Source organism: Protopterus annectens, chromosome 2.part0 (genome assembly GCF_019279795.1).
Source record: "Protopterus annectens isolate FY-2018-M chromosome 2.part0, PAN1.0, whole genome shotgun sequence".
In the NCBI taxonomy this organism is placed as follows: Eukaryota; Metazoa; Chordata; order Ceratodontiformes; family Protopteridae; genus Protopterus; species Protopterus annectens.
The window spans coordinates 1272588808-1272606395 of NC_056728.1; the positions used below are offsets into that span (position 1 = coordinate 1272588808).

Here is a 17588-nt window from a genome sequence, read left to right on the forward strand (position 1 = left end):
AGATGAAGTATGCTTTAGAGTACATTATATATTTATAGAGTTTACTGTCTAAGCCCTTCCAATAAGCCTTAGACTGTATAGTCACATTACCATTGGATAATAATATTGCACAGTAATAATTGGACACCCTTTTAAGGGCCTTTTAATAGCTGATATTATTAACTGGGAGGTGGCAGTAATTACTACCATATAGTCTGGGTAAAGGGGCACAGCTGGAGAATCTGTGTCAGCCTTTCCCGGGAGTGTCTATGAAGTTGTATAAATACTTATCTCAAAGTGTGTGTGTGTTGTGTCAACTACTTGGGCAGGGACATGAAGCGCTGGTTGGACAGAGAGGTTACTGGAGGTTCTAGATTGCCCAGTTAGGCTGAGACCTGGACCCTATAGCTGTGCCAGTGGGGAGTCTTATTGGGGACCTCATGAGCAAGGGAGCAGCCAGCCCCAGACTGACTGTGATCTCTGTGTGCACTTAAGGGAAATTGTACTTTGCTGTGTGTATTAGTTATCCTTTCCTCCTCTAGTAGACTACCTCCCTGGTGTTAGTGGTAAGGATTGAGGCTCCTTGATTGCTGGGCCAGGGCACGGTCATCACAGCCTGCATACATTTGTATGTATTGACAAATTACCTGTAAATTTTACCTTTATTTCCTATGAATTTGTTAACTTCCAGGTGCTAAATGTACATTCTAATCTGCTCATTTGATTATTGTTTGTCTGTTTAAGATGTGTCCATATGTATATACATTCATATGTATAATGAATCTTTTAAAGTAACCTGCATATTCTTCTGTTTTGCTATCTACAGTTTATATTTGTTGTACGTTTGTTATATGTACTTGTATTTTTTGGAGCTTTTCTTCCCTGGGCCTACACTGAAAATGGGCTTATTATGGTCCAGTGGACTATCCCAGTAAACAAATGCCATAAAATAAATAAGTAAAACAAATTTAAATATTAGTTTGTATAAGTTTTAACTCGATAAAAGACACAAAAAGCTTAAATTATGAGATGTCTCCATTGCAAATATTATGCTCCTTGTAGCTTTTGAATACTGCTGACTGCAAAAGAATTTTGACAGAGATAGTGCATTTAGGTAGAGGGATTATTTCACCTGTATGCCTCACTTTGAAGTCGTATGTGTTTATTTAACAGAACTGCAGTATTTCTGAAGACCAGTTTGCAAACAGTATGAACAAAAGGATTGCTATATTAAATGATGGAACAGTGCAAAAATGGATTAATAACACTGATAACAAGAAAAGAATGAAGATAAAGAGGTAATTATATTTTATAATGTATTTCAAATGAATTTTGAGTTATAATAGTCATCACAGCATAGTGAGGGAAAGATATTGTGTATTTTGGTTAGCTTAGTATAATCACATTTAAAGATGAACTGTTATGTTTTGATACCCGATGAAATGCTATTTAATATATTAAATTTTGGTTTTAAGATATCTTTTTCTGTAGTAAACATGATGCTGTTATTCAACATAATGTAGAATCTCTCTTTGTAGCCCTACTCCTAAGCCTGGTCATCCATGTTGTACTTCATTCAAAGTAAAGTATTAGTTTTCCAGCCCTGTTTCAAGACCGTCCTTTCATATGACAACCCATCAGCCTGTATGAAATTTGAGAATAAGGTAACTGTCCTTTATTCTACTAATTAGAAACGTCTGCCAGGTGAGAAAGAGACTGCAGTTCCCTAAGCCCGGCACTGCTATGTTCTCAGAGCATGGCTTCTCTAGATCCATGATTCTGAATGGGACATCCCCTATTTTCCTATCACACTGGTAAGAGAGGGCCAGCCCTATATTATTGCCCCAGTAAAACCACCATAAAACCCCAACATTTCCTTGCCAGATCTGGCAGCCAAATCCAGACATTTGCTAACCAAGAAGGCAATGCCCAGGCCTGGATCTCCTTCTTGCCCTGTACCTTTGCTAAAGCTGCTTATTAGCCTGTATTAACCTTTCTATCATAAATGCCCCAGGAGTGCTGCTACAGAAACAGGCTGAGCTACCTATGAAGCTCCCTTTATGTTAAACATTTTAATGATCTGATGAAGCTAACTGTGAAAGTTCTTACCACCATATTATATCCAACGTTTATTAAACTTGTTTAATTAAACTTAATGTTTTCTGGTTCCTTTGACAATGTTTTACTCCATTATTTTCTTTTTCTGTCCAAGTTTTGCTAATTTATAATGGAGTCTTTATTTCTGATGCTGTATCCTGCTACATTGAATCCCTTTATGTTACCTTTATCCAGCTGTTCCTTTAATTTGCTACTCACCCTTGGCCATCCCTTATCTGTTCATGTAAGTAAAGTACTACATTTCCACAAGATTCATGGACGAGGGAAAACATATTTGTGTGAAGCAATATATATTTAAGTCAAAGTAGCAGTTTTGCAGGTTGCATGACATCTCAATTTTAAAGAATCCAGAACAGAAGTGATACCATGGCTAAAGCTAGGAAGCATTCCTTTTAGAATAGTGATACAGGTTTTAGACTTGTTGCTGATCAAATGTTAGTGCTAAAACTGGACCACTTTAGGGTCTAACACATAGGTTCACAGGTTCATAGGTTGATATGAGGCTATCTGCCCTAGGGCATTTATAAGCCTAGCCAGAGTGTGTTTGGCTTTCGCCACCCTTTTAGATTAGTTGACTGTGCCTCTGTATTAGTAGGTCACAGAAGGTAGCCCTATTATGGTTAGTTTACTGTACCTCTGTCTAGCAGGGACACAGAAGAGATCCCAGGGGTAAACTTATGATCTCCCATCCATTCGTCAAGATTTCTCTTGAAGAGGGTCAGTGAGGGGCTCTGCCTAACATGGATTGGGATTTTGTTCCAGAGTGAGGGGAACCTCTGGGATATGAATCTGTCCTCCAGCATGTCCTATTTATTTCTGTGCTGAGGTTCAAGTCCCTGGAGCGTGTAGCTCTAAGGGATTTGGATTTCCTGAGGTGGAGCATGTCCATTAATTCTGGGTTGGACATGGCTTTATACGTCAGACACAGATCGCCTCTGAGTAGGTGGTACGCAACTGAGTAGAGCTGGAGTTTCTTTAGCTGAACTGCATAGGGCATCTGTTTGAGTCCCTTGATCCTCTTGGTGAGGTACTTTTGGGGTCTTTCCAGTTGCTGCAGGTGTCGGGTAAGGTACATCCCAAATGGGGCATTGTATTCAATTATGGGCCTGATAAGTGATGAGTAGAGGGGCACAATGATCTCTCTTGATCTAGATGTGAACCTTTTCGTGATAAGGTGGGCTATATAGACGGTCTTTCTAACCACTTTGGCAACATGATTGTCAAAGGAGAGATTGCTGTCTACTTGGGTCCCCAAGTCCCTAATTACTTCTTCCGTACTTAATGGATTACCACCTATGTGGTAATTTGTGGGCACTTTGTTTTTCCCAAAGGGGATGACTATGCACTTTTTGGCATTTAACTTTAGGCCATGGCTCTGGCACCAGTTATCCGTCTCTGTGAGACCCTTTTGGAGGATGCTTGTGTCAGCTGGAGAGTCAATTATGGCACCCAATTTGCAGTCATCTGTGAACTTGGTCAGCCATAGTCCACCCATGTTAGCCTGTACCTCATAGAAATCTATACCGAACAAGAGAGGTCCCAGGACTGAGACTTGTGGGACACCACTTGTAACTGGTTTAGAGTCTGACATAACACCTGCAATTCTGACCATGTGGGTTCTATCCCTGAGCCAGTTTGCAACCCATCTTGTGACTTAGGGGTTGATATTTAAGCTGGTGAGCTTATTTATGATGCCCGAGTGGGGTATTGTGTCAAAGGCTTTTGCGAGGTCCAGGTAGGCTGTGTGGACTACCTTCCCTTCATCTATGGCTTTGGTAACTGTTTCAAAGAAGTCGACCAGGTTCAAGAGGCAAGATCTACCCTTAACAAAGCCGAATTGGGTAGGATCCATTGTCTGGAGGTTCCCAATGTCTTTGTTTATGATTTCCATGATGATACGCTCCATAGCCTTGCAGACCAGGCTAGTCAGGCTTATAGGGCGATAGTTTCTGGGGTCCGTTGTGGCACCACCTTTGTGGAGCAGGACCACTGTTGCTGTATGCCATTCCTTGGGTACATATCCTGTAGTAAGGCTGAGATTGAACAGTGACTTTTTGTGAGGGTTTAGTTCTTCTTGGAGCTCGTGTAAGACGCAGCCCGGGACACCGTCTGGTCCCATTGATGCTGTGTTTTTTGCTTTGGAGAGGGCAGCTCTCACCTGTGCATCTGTGATCTCAGGGAGGGTACACTCTGTTGGGATAGACATTTGCTCTTTTGGGGGGGGAACAGGGAGAGAAGTTTGCACTGAACCTTTCTGCCAGGATGTTGGCAATGTCTGTGGGTTCAGTGTATTTTTTTGTCATTTTGCACCAACTCAGAGCATATCTGGGAGTTGCATCCCAGGTTCCTGACATAACTAAAGAAGGCCTTGTGATTATCTTTATTGTCTTGTGCAATTTTTCTTTCGAAGCTGGCCTTAGATGATTTTTATGAGGGATCATAGTTTCTTGCTAGTACTGATCAGAGGTGCCTTCCCTTTTTGGGATTTTGCTCTATCATGTAGTAGCTTTCTCCTTCTGTTATGGCTGGGGTCCACCAGACAGGTATCCTGCCTTTGGAGGAGTGAGTCTTGGTTTTATTTGGGATAGCATGCTCCATGCATTCCTGTAGGTGTCCATAGAATGCTTTTGTGAAGGATTCTGAGTTTTGGGCCATATTTTCCACTGGCCCCGGGGCTTTGAAGGATTCCACCTTGATTTTGAGAAGTGTGAAGTTTGCTTTTGAGAAGTTCTTCACCGTGGTTTCCTTGGCTGGGGGTGGGGACAGAATATGGATGTCCAGTGAGATTAATTTATGGTCTGATCTTACCAATGAGGGGTATACCTCTGGTGTGGAACATAGAGACCCCATGTTGGTGATGACCAGGTCCAATATGATGTCCTTCAAGGATGCATCTGCAGTCCTTACAAATGAATCAGATCCTTCGATCTTGCAGCGCCTTGATCAGGGGTTCCAAAATGGCACTTCACCCGGCGATCATGGTCGCCACTTCACGGTAGCGTCATAGCTGCAGTTTTACAGATGTAAAAATCAGTCGGCGCCATCTCGGCGACGGTATCTTTCTTGCGTGGCGCCCAAAGCCAAGCTGGCTGCACCAGTGCCGGTCGGTCAGGGCAAAATGAAGCTAAGTACTACTTGAACTTCTACTCTTGCCGCTAACGTTGGGGACTCTTTTCTTACTCAGCCGATGTCAGAAAAGTGAATAACTGGCTAACGGGAAACAAATACCTTACCACAGATTTCCCTCTTACTGCTTACCTTACATTTTTAACCCAGACCCACCTAACTGCAGCTTATACAGCTGTGCTTCTGAGCATGAATTCAGAATTACGTCAGAACAATTTTTGAGAACGTTTTCTGGCTCTGATTTTGTATATCCATGCCATTGGGGACCTCCGACTACAAATCTAAAGCGCGAGAAAAGGATGACACTTTCGCGGTCGCCAGTTTCGGCTAAAACGGCGGTTAAACCAACTCAACAGAGTATCTAGGTTTCCAGCTGGAAACCCGATCTAAACCTTTCCCGGCGAAAACATGCCTTCTGCCGAGGCCTCTTCTGGCCACGATCAACCTTCTTTTCTGAAATCTCAGACACTATTGGATTTCTCCAGGAATGATATTTCAGAGCTTCTGGGGATGCTTCAGCCCTGCGTGGAGCTGCCTTTGCCTCCTGCAGCCATGTCTATTAGCTAAAAACGGTGCCAAAGCAGCTAAAACTTCCATGGCCCCCATTAGCTCCCCCTCTCGGTTCTTTGGCGCTTCCATATGCTTTCTTTGACACAGGGATCTCATTTCTGATCCAGGCCTCATCCAGCCTCATCCTCTCAGAGACCTCTCGAGACCCTCAGAAGAGGCCTAGGCAGGCCCCCTGATCCACCTGATGACTCAGAACATGGGAACCCTCAGAAAGGTCCTTATTCCCTTACTTAGACCCATTCCCCTTGAACTCTGATGCTGGGGAGTCCATTCCTTCAACCTCTTTGGGAGGGCTTTTGCATGCTATGAGGGGCATGCTATGGGGAACAAGGGGCAAAAGGTTTCTCAAGTTCTCAGACTCCAGAAAAACCATTTCTTTCTACATTTGCCCATAGGCCTACCTTCCTTCTACCTGTTCTTTCTGTTGCAGATAGATAGTGCATTTAATGCACTACACTGCTCTGATTCATTACCTCCCCTACTAAAAATGATGAGTTCTACGGGTCCGGACCCATCATCTCATTGTAAGGCTCCTTTTTTGCAGATCAGGAGACTATCTCCCAGGTCCTAAGCTGTAACTACATCTGCTAAAACCCCACCCCCCCTCAAGAAAGATCCAGATCCTTAGAGATGGGGTGCCCTTACAAATGGCAGTTCTGTCGCCAGGCAGCCCTTCTCGTCAGTCGGATTCCAAAAGTCTGGTCTACTGATTCCCAAAGTCTGGAAGTCCGAACGGCGCCATAGCTGCAGTTGTTTTAAGGCATCAGCCGACATCATTCCTCAGTCTTTCTTGCCGCGGGTTTCGCCTCAGTCTTTCTTTTGCAAGTGCCGGCTAGTCGGTCAGAACCAGAGATTTCTACAATCACCACTACTAAGACTTCTACTGCTTACCCCGCTGGAAACTCTTTCTTCTGCCTCAGCCGATGTCAGACTCAAGTGAATAAGAAAAGTGAATGTGGGAATGGCTTACCTCATAAAGAGCCTCACTCTTACTCTTTTTCTTACTGTTTAGGCCCAGACCACGATGTAGCAGCTTCTGTCTAGCCTTGTGCTTTTTTAATGGACGCTTATTTAACGGTCGGGCCAGCAGAGCGTCGATTTTCGCTCTGATTTTGCTTTATATCATGCCGGGCCGACCCTCCGACTTCATTAAATTACCAAAACGACAAATTACCGACCGACATCTCGTCCAGCGGCTTCGCTGAAACTGTGTTAAGCCAATCCGACGAAAGTGTCTCGTTTCAGCTGAAACCGAAAGGTAAGCGGTTCCTTCCGGCCTAAAATGCCTTCTACTCTACCGAGGTCTCTTTCTATTCTGTGAATTGAAATCCAACCTTCTTTTGCGTTTCTCAGGAGGACACAGACACTATTCCCTTGATATTTCAACCCTGAGGAGCTAGGAGCTGCTAGGCCATGTGCAGCCATGCCTCCCTTTGCTCCTTTGCCAAAACAGCTAAAGCTAAAAGCGGTGCCTGTTGTTAAACTCTCACAGGCCCAGCTCCAGTTCCCATATGCTTTCATGGCTGATCTTCATTTCCTCATCCAGAAGTGGCCAGCCTCCTGCCCAGAGCAGAGCCTCTCATCCCACCTCCAGAGAACCAGCTCCAGAGCATTCTGAACCAGTATCCACAGGATGCTCCTCTCTGATGACTCAGAACATACAGACCTCCGAGGCTCCTTACTTCCACGGAAGACTCTGATGCTGAAGAGTCCATTTCCTCAGGAATTCTCCTGAGGAATTTTCCTGCTTTGGAAAGCATGCTATGAGATGGAACAATTTCAGCAGCAGGGGATTTCTCAGACTCCGTAGAAAAAGGCTTAAAACCTTTCTACATTTGCTTACATACCTTAGCTCTTTAGCTTTACCTTCTGTTGTGATGATGCATTTAATGATTTGCACTGCTCCTGATTCATACTCCCTCCCCTCATAAGCCCGGATAGGGTTCTACCCCGTCCCGACACACATCACCATTTATGCTCTACTCCTTTGTGCATCCAGAGACTATCTCCAGGGTCTAAAGCTGTAGCAACTACATACTGCTAAAACCCCCTGAAAGGGGAGGAGGATCCTTAGAGAGATGGGGGGTAAAAAGTTTCAATTTATTTGGTTTCTACAAATAGTACTAAAGAAGATGGAAGTTCAAAAATCTGTACAAACAGTGAAGAAAGATTTCTTACAAGTTTTCAACCTCCAAGGTTTAGCAGAACTGGCAGAGGCAAAATTGGTCCTTTCTGGACAGGAAACCAGACCCAGAGGGGCAGGGATAAGGTGTTCAAGCCCAGAAGGCAATCCGGGGGGTGCCGCCTAGCCAGGGCCAGTGCTTAAAGGCCAACAACCAGACTAACGCAGCACAGCCACCAAACAAAACCATAACCTAATCCACAATTGATCAACTTATCCCTTCCATTGAGAATTTTCTTCGACTTTTCCCATAGGCAAATAATAACTATTTCAAAAGAACTAGCATTCCATTCACAAAGAGATAAATGGATTTTGCAAACTATAGACCAAGGTTCTGAGTTCCGCAGAAGCCTCACCAGGAATATTCACTATTACTACCACCTACTCAAGGGCAGAAGCTCAATCTATGACCTAAGGATTATTAGAATGAGCTGTGGAAAGAATTACCTGTCTAAATGGAAGGGAAAAGGATTTTACTCCGAATGACTGCAGTACCAAGAACTCATTGTTCCATGGATTCAAATTGCTGACCCTACAGCAGCTTTCATTCCTCATTGTTCCAAAAATTCAAAATCTTGTGACCTACATAAAAACTATTTCCCATGCTGGGCAAGGAGTCTTGGCACAAAGATACCTCAGATTTCTTGCGATGCCTGCATTATACGACCAATTTGCATTGCCTTGGCTCAAGATTCTTTTGGGATCATTCAATTATCATGCCTCAACATTGCCCTTTTGGCTTACAGACTTTTAGGTGTTCACTGGCATCCCCACAGCATCAGTAATTGCTCATTGCAACAAACAAAAGCAGCATTCTCCCTACCTGGGCGACTATGATTCAAGCGGAACAACAAAAGCAAACCAACAGACAACTTACAAAGTCAAGGCTGACTCTGCAAGCCTATATAATACAGTCAATATAAAAAGTCGAAAGCTGACTCCATCCCAAGAATACTGCTTCTGGGTGCAGAGCAAAACACATCAAATTTGGCATTAGCAAAAAGCAACCAGAAAACAACTAGAAAAAGTACTGCAAGCATTAACAAAGCCAGACCACTGCACACAGAAAAGTACTGCAAGCCCTAGGCATCATAGCATCCTACATAATTTTGGTCCCTCATGCCAGTGTGCATATGACTACAGTGGTACCTAAAGTTTGTGGTCCCCCTTTAAGCAGCACAGCCTAAGCCAAAATATGGTGGGCTCCACATGCCTGGAAAACAAAGTTCTATGGTGGGCTCAGGTCAACCAATCCAAACCATTTGCGACAGATGCCAACAGACCAATTGGTTGGGGGCACACAGATGCTACTCAGGCCTTGGTTGGGGGCACACATGCTCAGACAAGTGCGCCCTGCACGGGCTTATGGACTCCAAGCTGGTGCCTAGCCTGCATAAATCTAAAATGCTGGCAGTAAGAGGTGGCAATCAGTCATTTCAGACCCATTCACCCAAGAAGGTCAGTTGCATCAAAGGACAGACACACAATAACATATGTGGTACATCAACAAAGGGAAACGCATTCCCATGTATCCTCTATGCGGCTGGGTTACATTCCTATGGGATGTGGCTCTGAGCTACAACATTCAGTTACAACGAATTTTGTACGGGGAAAAACATTCTGGATGACATTTTAAGCAAACCACCAGCCCGGACCCACGAATGGATGCATCCGGACATCTTCAAAACCATCACAAGAGAATGGGGATTACCACCGATGAGCTTATTTGCATGCCACCTCAATCACCAACTAAAATTCTGCATCTTTGCTTTGGAAACTTGTGGAAGACTTCAGTTGGAAAAACAGTTGGAAACCCTGACAGCTTATGCATTCCACTGATGCGCTGATGCAAAGGTGCTTTGATAGATCAAGAGGCGTCCAAGAGGATCATTACCTCCAGCTCCAGACTGGCCAAGACAACATTGGGTACCCATTGCTACGAGGCTGTCTAAGGGAACAAATATGGACTGCCTGATCCCATTGCTATTGCTTACAGAACAACTTCATCCTGCATCAAACCTAACTCGCTCTGCAGCTAACTGCCTGGGCCCTATACATGTTAACATTAGCCTTGAGGCTCCAAAACCTAGAACATAAATCCTTGAGGCTCGTAGACCTTCAACAAGAAAAGAATTATGCAGCAAAATGGAAAGATATCTCATTGGAGTACTGCAAAGGAGAAGATGTGGCGCTATTAAACACTTCCCAACATCCCATAGTGCCAGCAGAAACTCTTCATGCAGGCCCTGTCCTTTTACTTCCATCAAGATACATGCATCAAAAGCTATTCAGAATACAGAATACTGCAGCATCACTCTGTCTTCTCTAATCCCCTCTGCTCAGACAGTTTCTGTAAAAGAGCCAAAAATACCAGGAAACCCGAAACCACCATTGTTGCCAGCATGGGAAAAAAACATGTTACCCTTTCAACCAGCAGCCAGACCAGCAGCAATATGATTTTACAATACTTATCCTCCTCCGACTAACCTACTGTAATCCTACCTCAACAAGAAGGTCTGCAAACTGAGCATTAATGGCAGTGCAACCCTTCTGTCCATCAGAATAAGACCACCGTGTCCATGAGAACAAATCCCACATTTTTGCCCTAAGTGGTATCAGTGTCTTTAAATATCTTCCACCACCTACCATCTCTTTCCCCAACCCACAGAACGGGGAGAAAGACTGTACATACCTTGAGATGTACTACATAGGTAATTACGCTACTACACTGGAGGACCAAGGGGGCAATAGAAAAACTGATAGCTACTGGTAGAGGATGCAACAGGAAAGGGAAAGGAGAAAAAACATTTCAAAACAGACAATCTCAAATGGATATAGATTTTGTTACTCTACCATGGAAAGAAAAACTCCAGAGAACATCAGGCCTCACTCCACAAGGATTATAGAGGCTGCTGCTTGGACCTCCGTGCATACATTTGCCAAGCATTACAATTTACCTTTATACTCTAGATCACCATAATCTCTGCTTTTCCTCCCCCCTAGTTTAGCTGTAGTATTCGTAAGGACTGCATCCTTGAAAAGGACATAGTACAGTTTGTACTGCCTACCATAAATATAGAATGTCCGATAGGAATGCATCTGCATGCCATCCTTCAGCTAGCTTGGGGATCTATGGTGTATTTGTTTGTATATATATACATACATGTTATTTTATGTTGTTTTTTCTCTACTATTTGGAAACATTGGCATTTATCCAAATTTAGCCATCAAGATGCATTCCTATCAGACATCTACATTTATGGTAGGTACAAAACTGTACTTTTCCCCTCTTGTGGGAGTGGTGACCAGCTGTTCCATAGCATTTGAGTTTATAAATTCTAGGAACCATTGGGTGAGGGTGTTGGGGCTTGAGTAGTTTTCCCAATCAATGTTTGGGTAGTTGAAGTCACCCAATATAATGGTGTTTGGAGAGACCTTCATATTCTCCAGTGTTCTCAGGAAAGCCGAGTGGGGTTCCTGTGTTTGGGAGGGTGGTCTGTAGCAGGCTACAAACTGAAAGGCAGTTTTGCCCACTGTTAGTTGCACATGGATGGTCTTCAATGCTTCGTGCAGTGCCACTAACCTGGAGGTGTGGTATCTTTGATGAATATGGATACTCCCCTTCCTTTTGTGGTTCGGTCCGAGTTTTGGGGCCGAAAAGCATGGTATGAAGTATAACCTGGTAGTGTTGGGGTGCTTTCGGGAGCCTTGAACCAGGTTTCTGTTACTGCACAGATATCGATATTATCCATACTGAGGAGAGTCTCGAGTGTGTGCATCTTGAGGTTTAGACTTATGGCATTGAGCAGCATTACCCTTAGTTTTTTTTTCTTTGTGTTGTCTGTGGAGGTGGGTTTTTCTTTTGAGCCTTGCCTAAAAAAGGCACTATGGGGGAGACAAGAGCCTTTGCCAGTATTCGGAAACCCAGGGGTGACAGGTGCAAGCCGTCCCTAGCGAAGCAACTTGGTTTGTTGATCATGTCATCCCAGGCTGACAGACACTGGATCCCCTTTGAATGACACCAATACTTTAGCCAGTTGTTAAAATTGATAATTTTGTCTTTACACTGTGGCATCATTCTTGGTGAGGTCAGGGTCATACCGGCCTGGGCTACATGATCAGAGAGCTCCTCTATGTCTCTTTTCATGTAGTCCAGGGAGGTACGTCTCAGGTCATTCACACCAGCAGGGACAATGATGGAGTCATATTCGTACTTGCTTTGGAGTGACCTGAGTGCATGTGTTATGTGGCGGATCCTGGCACTTGACAGGCAGCTTACAGTGACCTTATTCCTGTTCAGTCTGGTGAGTGGGACATCAGTGTGTCTGACAATAGTCACCTATTACAAGTGTATTAGGTGTGTTGTTTAGCCTTAAGAGCTGTGACTGTGTGGCACACTGACTTTGTGAGCACGTGGGCATTGTTGCAGGGTAGGGGTTGCTTGGATGTCTGCTTTGGAGGTCTCTGCTGCTTAGGCAGATTTTTGTTTAGAGCCTCAGAGTATGTTTTTGTGTGTTTATGTGTTTGGTTTGCTGATGCGATAGGTCTTTGTGAGACTGGATTTGTGGTGTGTGTGGTTACCTTTTCCTCCTGACTGGCTGTGCCAGTACTGGGTTGAGAGAGCTCAGCCTCCAGTTTGGCTATATAGTTGCATCTCTCACATATATTTGAGCTTGTTGGGAGGAGGAGAGGGTGGTCTGTGTACATAAGGCAGTTGTAACATTGCCTCAAGATTCCCAGATTCACCAGATGGACTGGGGAGTAAACCCGAAACTGACCTTTGGACATGCCTGAATAGTATAGGGAACTACTTATTGACTGATCAGAAAGAACCAATAGGGAGCAAGTACTTAAAAGGAGTATAAGAGGGTGTAGTGCTTAAGTTTATTAGTGTTTACCTGTAAGATTACTTATACGAGCAAGTGCAGGGCTTTAGAATGAAAATAGAGTGTTTATTTTGAGATTTAGAGCAGTTCTAAGGGAAAAAGTGAAGAGCAGACTTTGTGGAGCCGGGAATAGTTTAAACCTGTTTAAGCAGCGCTGCAAGATGCTGCGCTATGCGCAAAATCGCGCAAAACCGCGCAAATGCGGGTTTTAAAGCAGGGAAACTGAAAGAGATAGGAACCGACCCAAAACAGCCAATAAGCTACTAGTTTCAGGGCTGAGACCACTCCTCCAGGGACAGATAGGCTGCTCATAGCTCCCCACTCTCACTGGTGAACAGAGAAGCTTCCTCCTATCCAAGTTAAGGATATGGGCAACTCAGGAAACTATACCACAGTCCGGAATTCAGCAAAGCCTGAAATCTGGACTAATCTAGTTCAGCAAAGGGGGGAAAAAGAATATATTATTTATTTATTTATTTTTTTTCGGGAAACAGTAGAAAAACACTCAGAAATCACTGTAAATGCTATAAACAGGCTAGCGCACTTTAGTGTGTAGCCTACAACAGTTATACAATACAAAAACAACTTAAAATGATAGAAAAACAAGTACAAAACTGTAAAATGCAGAAAGGCAATGCAATTTTAACTTTTTAAAGCACAGCTCAGTTAGAAACTCGCTTTTTAGGCGGGAAAAGGCAGTCGGAGCAAAAAAACAGAGAAAAAATACTTAAATCTGGAAAAGTCTCTCTTGGGTCTGTTTGTTGCCTGTATCACTCTGCAGGACACCACAAGGAGCTGTGCTGAGTTGTATACTGGCGCAAAACTGCACAAATATGGGTTTTAAAGCATGGAAACTGAAAGAGATGGGAGTTAACCCAAAACGGCCAATAAGGTACTAGTTTCAGGGCTGAGAACACTCTTCCAGGGACAGATAGGCTGCTCAAAGCTCCCCACTCTCACTGGTGAACAGAGAAGCATCCTCCTATCCAAGTAAGGATATGGGCAACTCAGGAAACTATACCACAGTCCGGAATTCAGCAAAGCCTGAAATCTGGAATAATCTAGTTCAGCAAAGGCGGGAAAATAATATTTTTTTGTTCTGTTCATAGGTTCATAAATCTCTGGACTGGAATCTTAGAAGGTTTCCAGAGTTAACCTTTGGTAACCTAGATGAGGTTAGCCAGGTTCACTGTGATTTGTAAGACCAAGGGTCAAGTCATTAAAACAGGCACAGCAGAGACAGAATGGCACATTGGATTCATAGGTTCATAGGTTCAGAGATAAGTACTAGGCATCAGCCTGCAGACCATTTCAAGCTTAGCCCAGAAATCCCTATTAAAATATTCCCTCTAGCCTCTGGGAGGGTAAGACAGACCAGTGGAGAATATGAGGCTGTACTTCCAATTTTCCAGGTTTATCTTGAAGGTGGCAAGGGTACCACTCTGCTTGACAGGTACTGGAAGTTTGTTCCAGAGGTGATGGATACACTGGGATATGAATCTATCACATTATGTCTTATTTATTTGCTGATGAAGGTTTAGTTCCTTTAATCAAATATTTGATGTACCATTAGTTCTGCACAGGAATAGGAGGTCAAATAGTGTTGAATATTTAATGGGTTGAAAGGCTAGAGGAGTCTGTAAGAGACAGAATACAGAGAAAAGGCTGCCTGTCTCTCATGATAAATAAGATTTTGGGGGCCACTGATCATATTGGTCATGAATCTCTGACATTACTCAAGTTGTGTAATGTGTTTAGACAAATATATGACAAAAGGTGCAGTATATTCAATAACGAGTCTGCTGAAATATAAGTAAAGGGGAATTAAGACTTCTCTGGATCTACTGGAGATGCCTTTAGAAATTAGATGAGCAAGATAAATCACTTTCTGAACTGCTGTGGGAGACATGGTAGTCAAACTATAAGGAATTATCAACAAGAGTACCCATATCCCTTACAACAGTATCTCACTGGAGGGGTGCATCTCCTATGAGGTAAGTGAAACAGTTTTGTTTACCAAAATGAAATGTGCTATATTTTTTACTGTAAAGATGAGACCATTGTCTTTGCAACGATTGTTGATATGGCCTTACCCATGTTGGAGAAATTGTGAGTCAGTTGAAGATCAAATAACAACACCCAGTTAACAGTCATCTGTAAACTTAGTTAACCGTAGATCAGGAGTGCTGGCCTGAAGGTCACTAAAATATATGCCAAGTAGGAGAGGGCACAAATCTGAACCATATGGAACACCCTGGTATTCTTTTTTGCTTTCAGACGTGACAGCTTCAACTCTATCCATATGGGTTCTGTCAGACAACCAGTTAGATATTCATTCCATTTCATTCTTTAGAAATAAAAAAAATGCTTCTGTATGCTACATTGAACCGTGATAATGTTCATACTGAGTTTATATTATCCAAGTGTCCCTTGCTTACAACCAAACCTGATGCCAAGCCATGATGTGCCTATTTGTTCAGTTTTCATTTTTTACTGAATATTCAAAATGGCTACAGCAAATAGCAATACCACTCAATGAGAGCACATTGATGAACTGCACTTACTTTATTAATGTACTTCAGAGTAACAGATGACTTTCATTATAGTACTCACTGTTGCAGTCCACTGTTTTGGTATATCCTTCCACCAGGATACAAGTACATCGGTGATGTAAAAGATGTGTCCACCAGTGCCGTCTTCATATCTTTCTTGTCATGCAGTTGCCATAGCCATATGTTTTTGCAGTGCTCTGAGTCCATCATTTGATCTCCTTCTAAAAAACAGATAAGTATCCCAAAGGGGATTTTTTAATGCTTTTGTTGCTATTAACTTAACTGAATGCCTGATAGTGAGTCTAGCCCTGATTCTGAATTTGTTTTTAAAGTGAATAATTGCAAGATGTGCTGGAAACACTTTACCCACAATGACAAGACATTCATAACAAGTGATTGTTTTGTCTTAACCCAGGGTGTTATGAAGGCTTCTGTTTGCATTTTGCCTATTTCACCATGAAGTCAACTGATAAAAGGTATTAGTATCTTCAAGAGTTCACAACAAAGAAAGGTGGGTCTGTCCCTCTTGAAATTAAAAAAACCAAACACTAGAATTTCAGAGGTGTTTGTGTCTCCTTCTACAAAGAGAAAAGTAGGACCTCCTCCTAAAGATTCTGACTCCCATGACTCAGAAGCAGAGGAGCTGACTTATGTAGACCAAATTCCTGTTGCCTTTGTCTGTGATTCATGCACCAAGGACACTCTTTCCTCTACTTCACCTCCAGAGGAGTTCTCCCTTCTCCTTTTGAGACAACCTTCATATGATGAAGGAAGTTTTCCAGTGAGAGAATAAGGAGTACTCTGAATCCCAGCTTAGGGATACAGTCTACATGGGCCAGCCTTAACCCAGACATCTAGCCATCACTCCAGTGCTAGACTTCCTGGAAGATGTTTTTATAAATGCACCCACAGAACCAGACTTTCTTTCCCCTACTTCAAGGAAACTTGATCCCTTTTATTGGGCTACTGATTTCTACATTTTCCTGTACAAACACAATTTTGCTGATCCAGCTGTATTGTCCTTGGACTCAGTCAAAGGACGATTAGCTCCATCCAGAACCCTATTCTCAATGACAGGAGGAGTGGAAAACTCGACAGATCTGGGAAAAGGTTGTGTACTCAGCATCTTAAAATGCCAATCTGTCTTACTTTCTTGCTAACAATCCCTGTTGCAGAAGATAAGGGTTAGAGCAGAGGGAAATACAGGATAAGTGCTTGAAACAGTCATCCTGAGGTTTTGGCCATCTTTGCTAACATCCAGGCTTTTCTTTGTATGCCCTACTCCACCCCCTGTGCTTATCAACTATGTGTAAGGGAAACATCACTGATGGGACGCTCTCTTACCCAGGATGGGTATGCCTATCCCATCCTGATCCTCCATCAATCACCTAAGCCACTAATCGAACCCTGGTCACCTGGTCTTTTGTCTGAGCTTTATCCCTCTATGCCCCAGAAATTTGATCACTGTGACCTTTCGTCTCATGTTGTCATGCACTGCAAAAAATGTGGCCATGATGCAGCAACTACATGATCTGTTATCGAGAGTAGTGCCTAGTAGAGGACAATACCCTTCCCAGAGCATGTTAAGATGGAGCTCCTAAACACAACACTAGATAAGAATCTCATTTTTTAACCCTGCTGCTCAAGAAGTGTCAAGTTGCTGGATGAAAGGGTAAGACTATACAGTTTGTGATGCAGCTTTTTCAATCTCAAGCACCTAAATTCAGCAGGAATATACCCAGCAAAGACATGGCCTTTATATCTCAAGCAGGAAAATCGTATGTCTGCATAGGGAAAAGGGGCCAAAACAAGAGATAGAATGAAAAGCAAAACCCAAACCAGTGCCTTTCTGCCACTGAGCTTTCCTCCCTTTGAAAATGTGTAAGACAAGAAGCCTTCTTTGTAAGAAACTAGGAAGGCATCACCTAAGATATGTGAGTCTTAGGCATTCCAAGAAAAAGTTATGAACTGCAGTTCCAAGAGATTTCAAAGGGCAGGGGCATTCCAGCTATCCCAAAAGGAAGGGGCATTTTAGCTGTCTAAAAGATAGGGGCATTCCAGCCATCCCAAAAGACCACGTGCACCTAATCTGTACAGTTCTACAAGAGAAGGTGCAGTCTGGGGTCATAAATGAGGTCCCAAATGGAGAGGAAGGATGTGGCTTTTACTCAAGAC

The 17588-nt window shown here is 43.2% G+C and overlaps 1 protein-coding gene across 3 annotated transcripts in view; it reads left to right on the forward strand.

Moving 5' to 3' along the window:
- Window positions 1–17588, forward strand: part of LOC122793445 (probable E3 ubiquitin-protein ligase HERC4) — a 1684714-nt gene that overhangs the window by 230019 nt on the left and 1437107 nt on the right. For 2 of the 3 annotated variants that reach the window (XM_044061443.1, XM_044061444.1), the window contains exon 9: window positions 1153–1277. The exons of the other annotated variant lie outside the window; for it this stretch is intronic. In XM_044061443.1, coding sequence (XP_043917378.1) covers window positions 1153–1277 — 125 coding nt within the window. The remainder of the gene's footprint in view (window positions 1–1152; window positions 1278–17588) is intronic. 3 annotated transcript variants of the gene reach the window in all.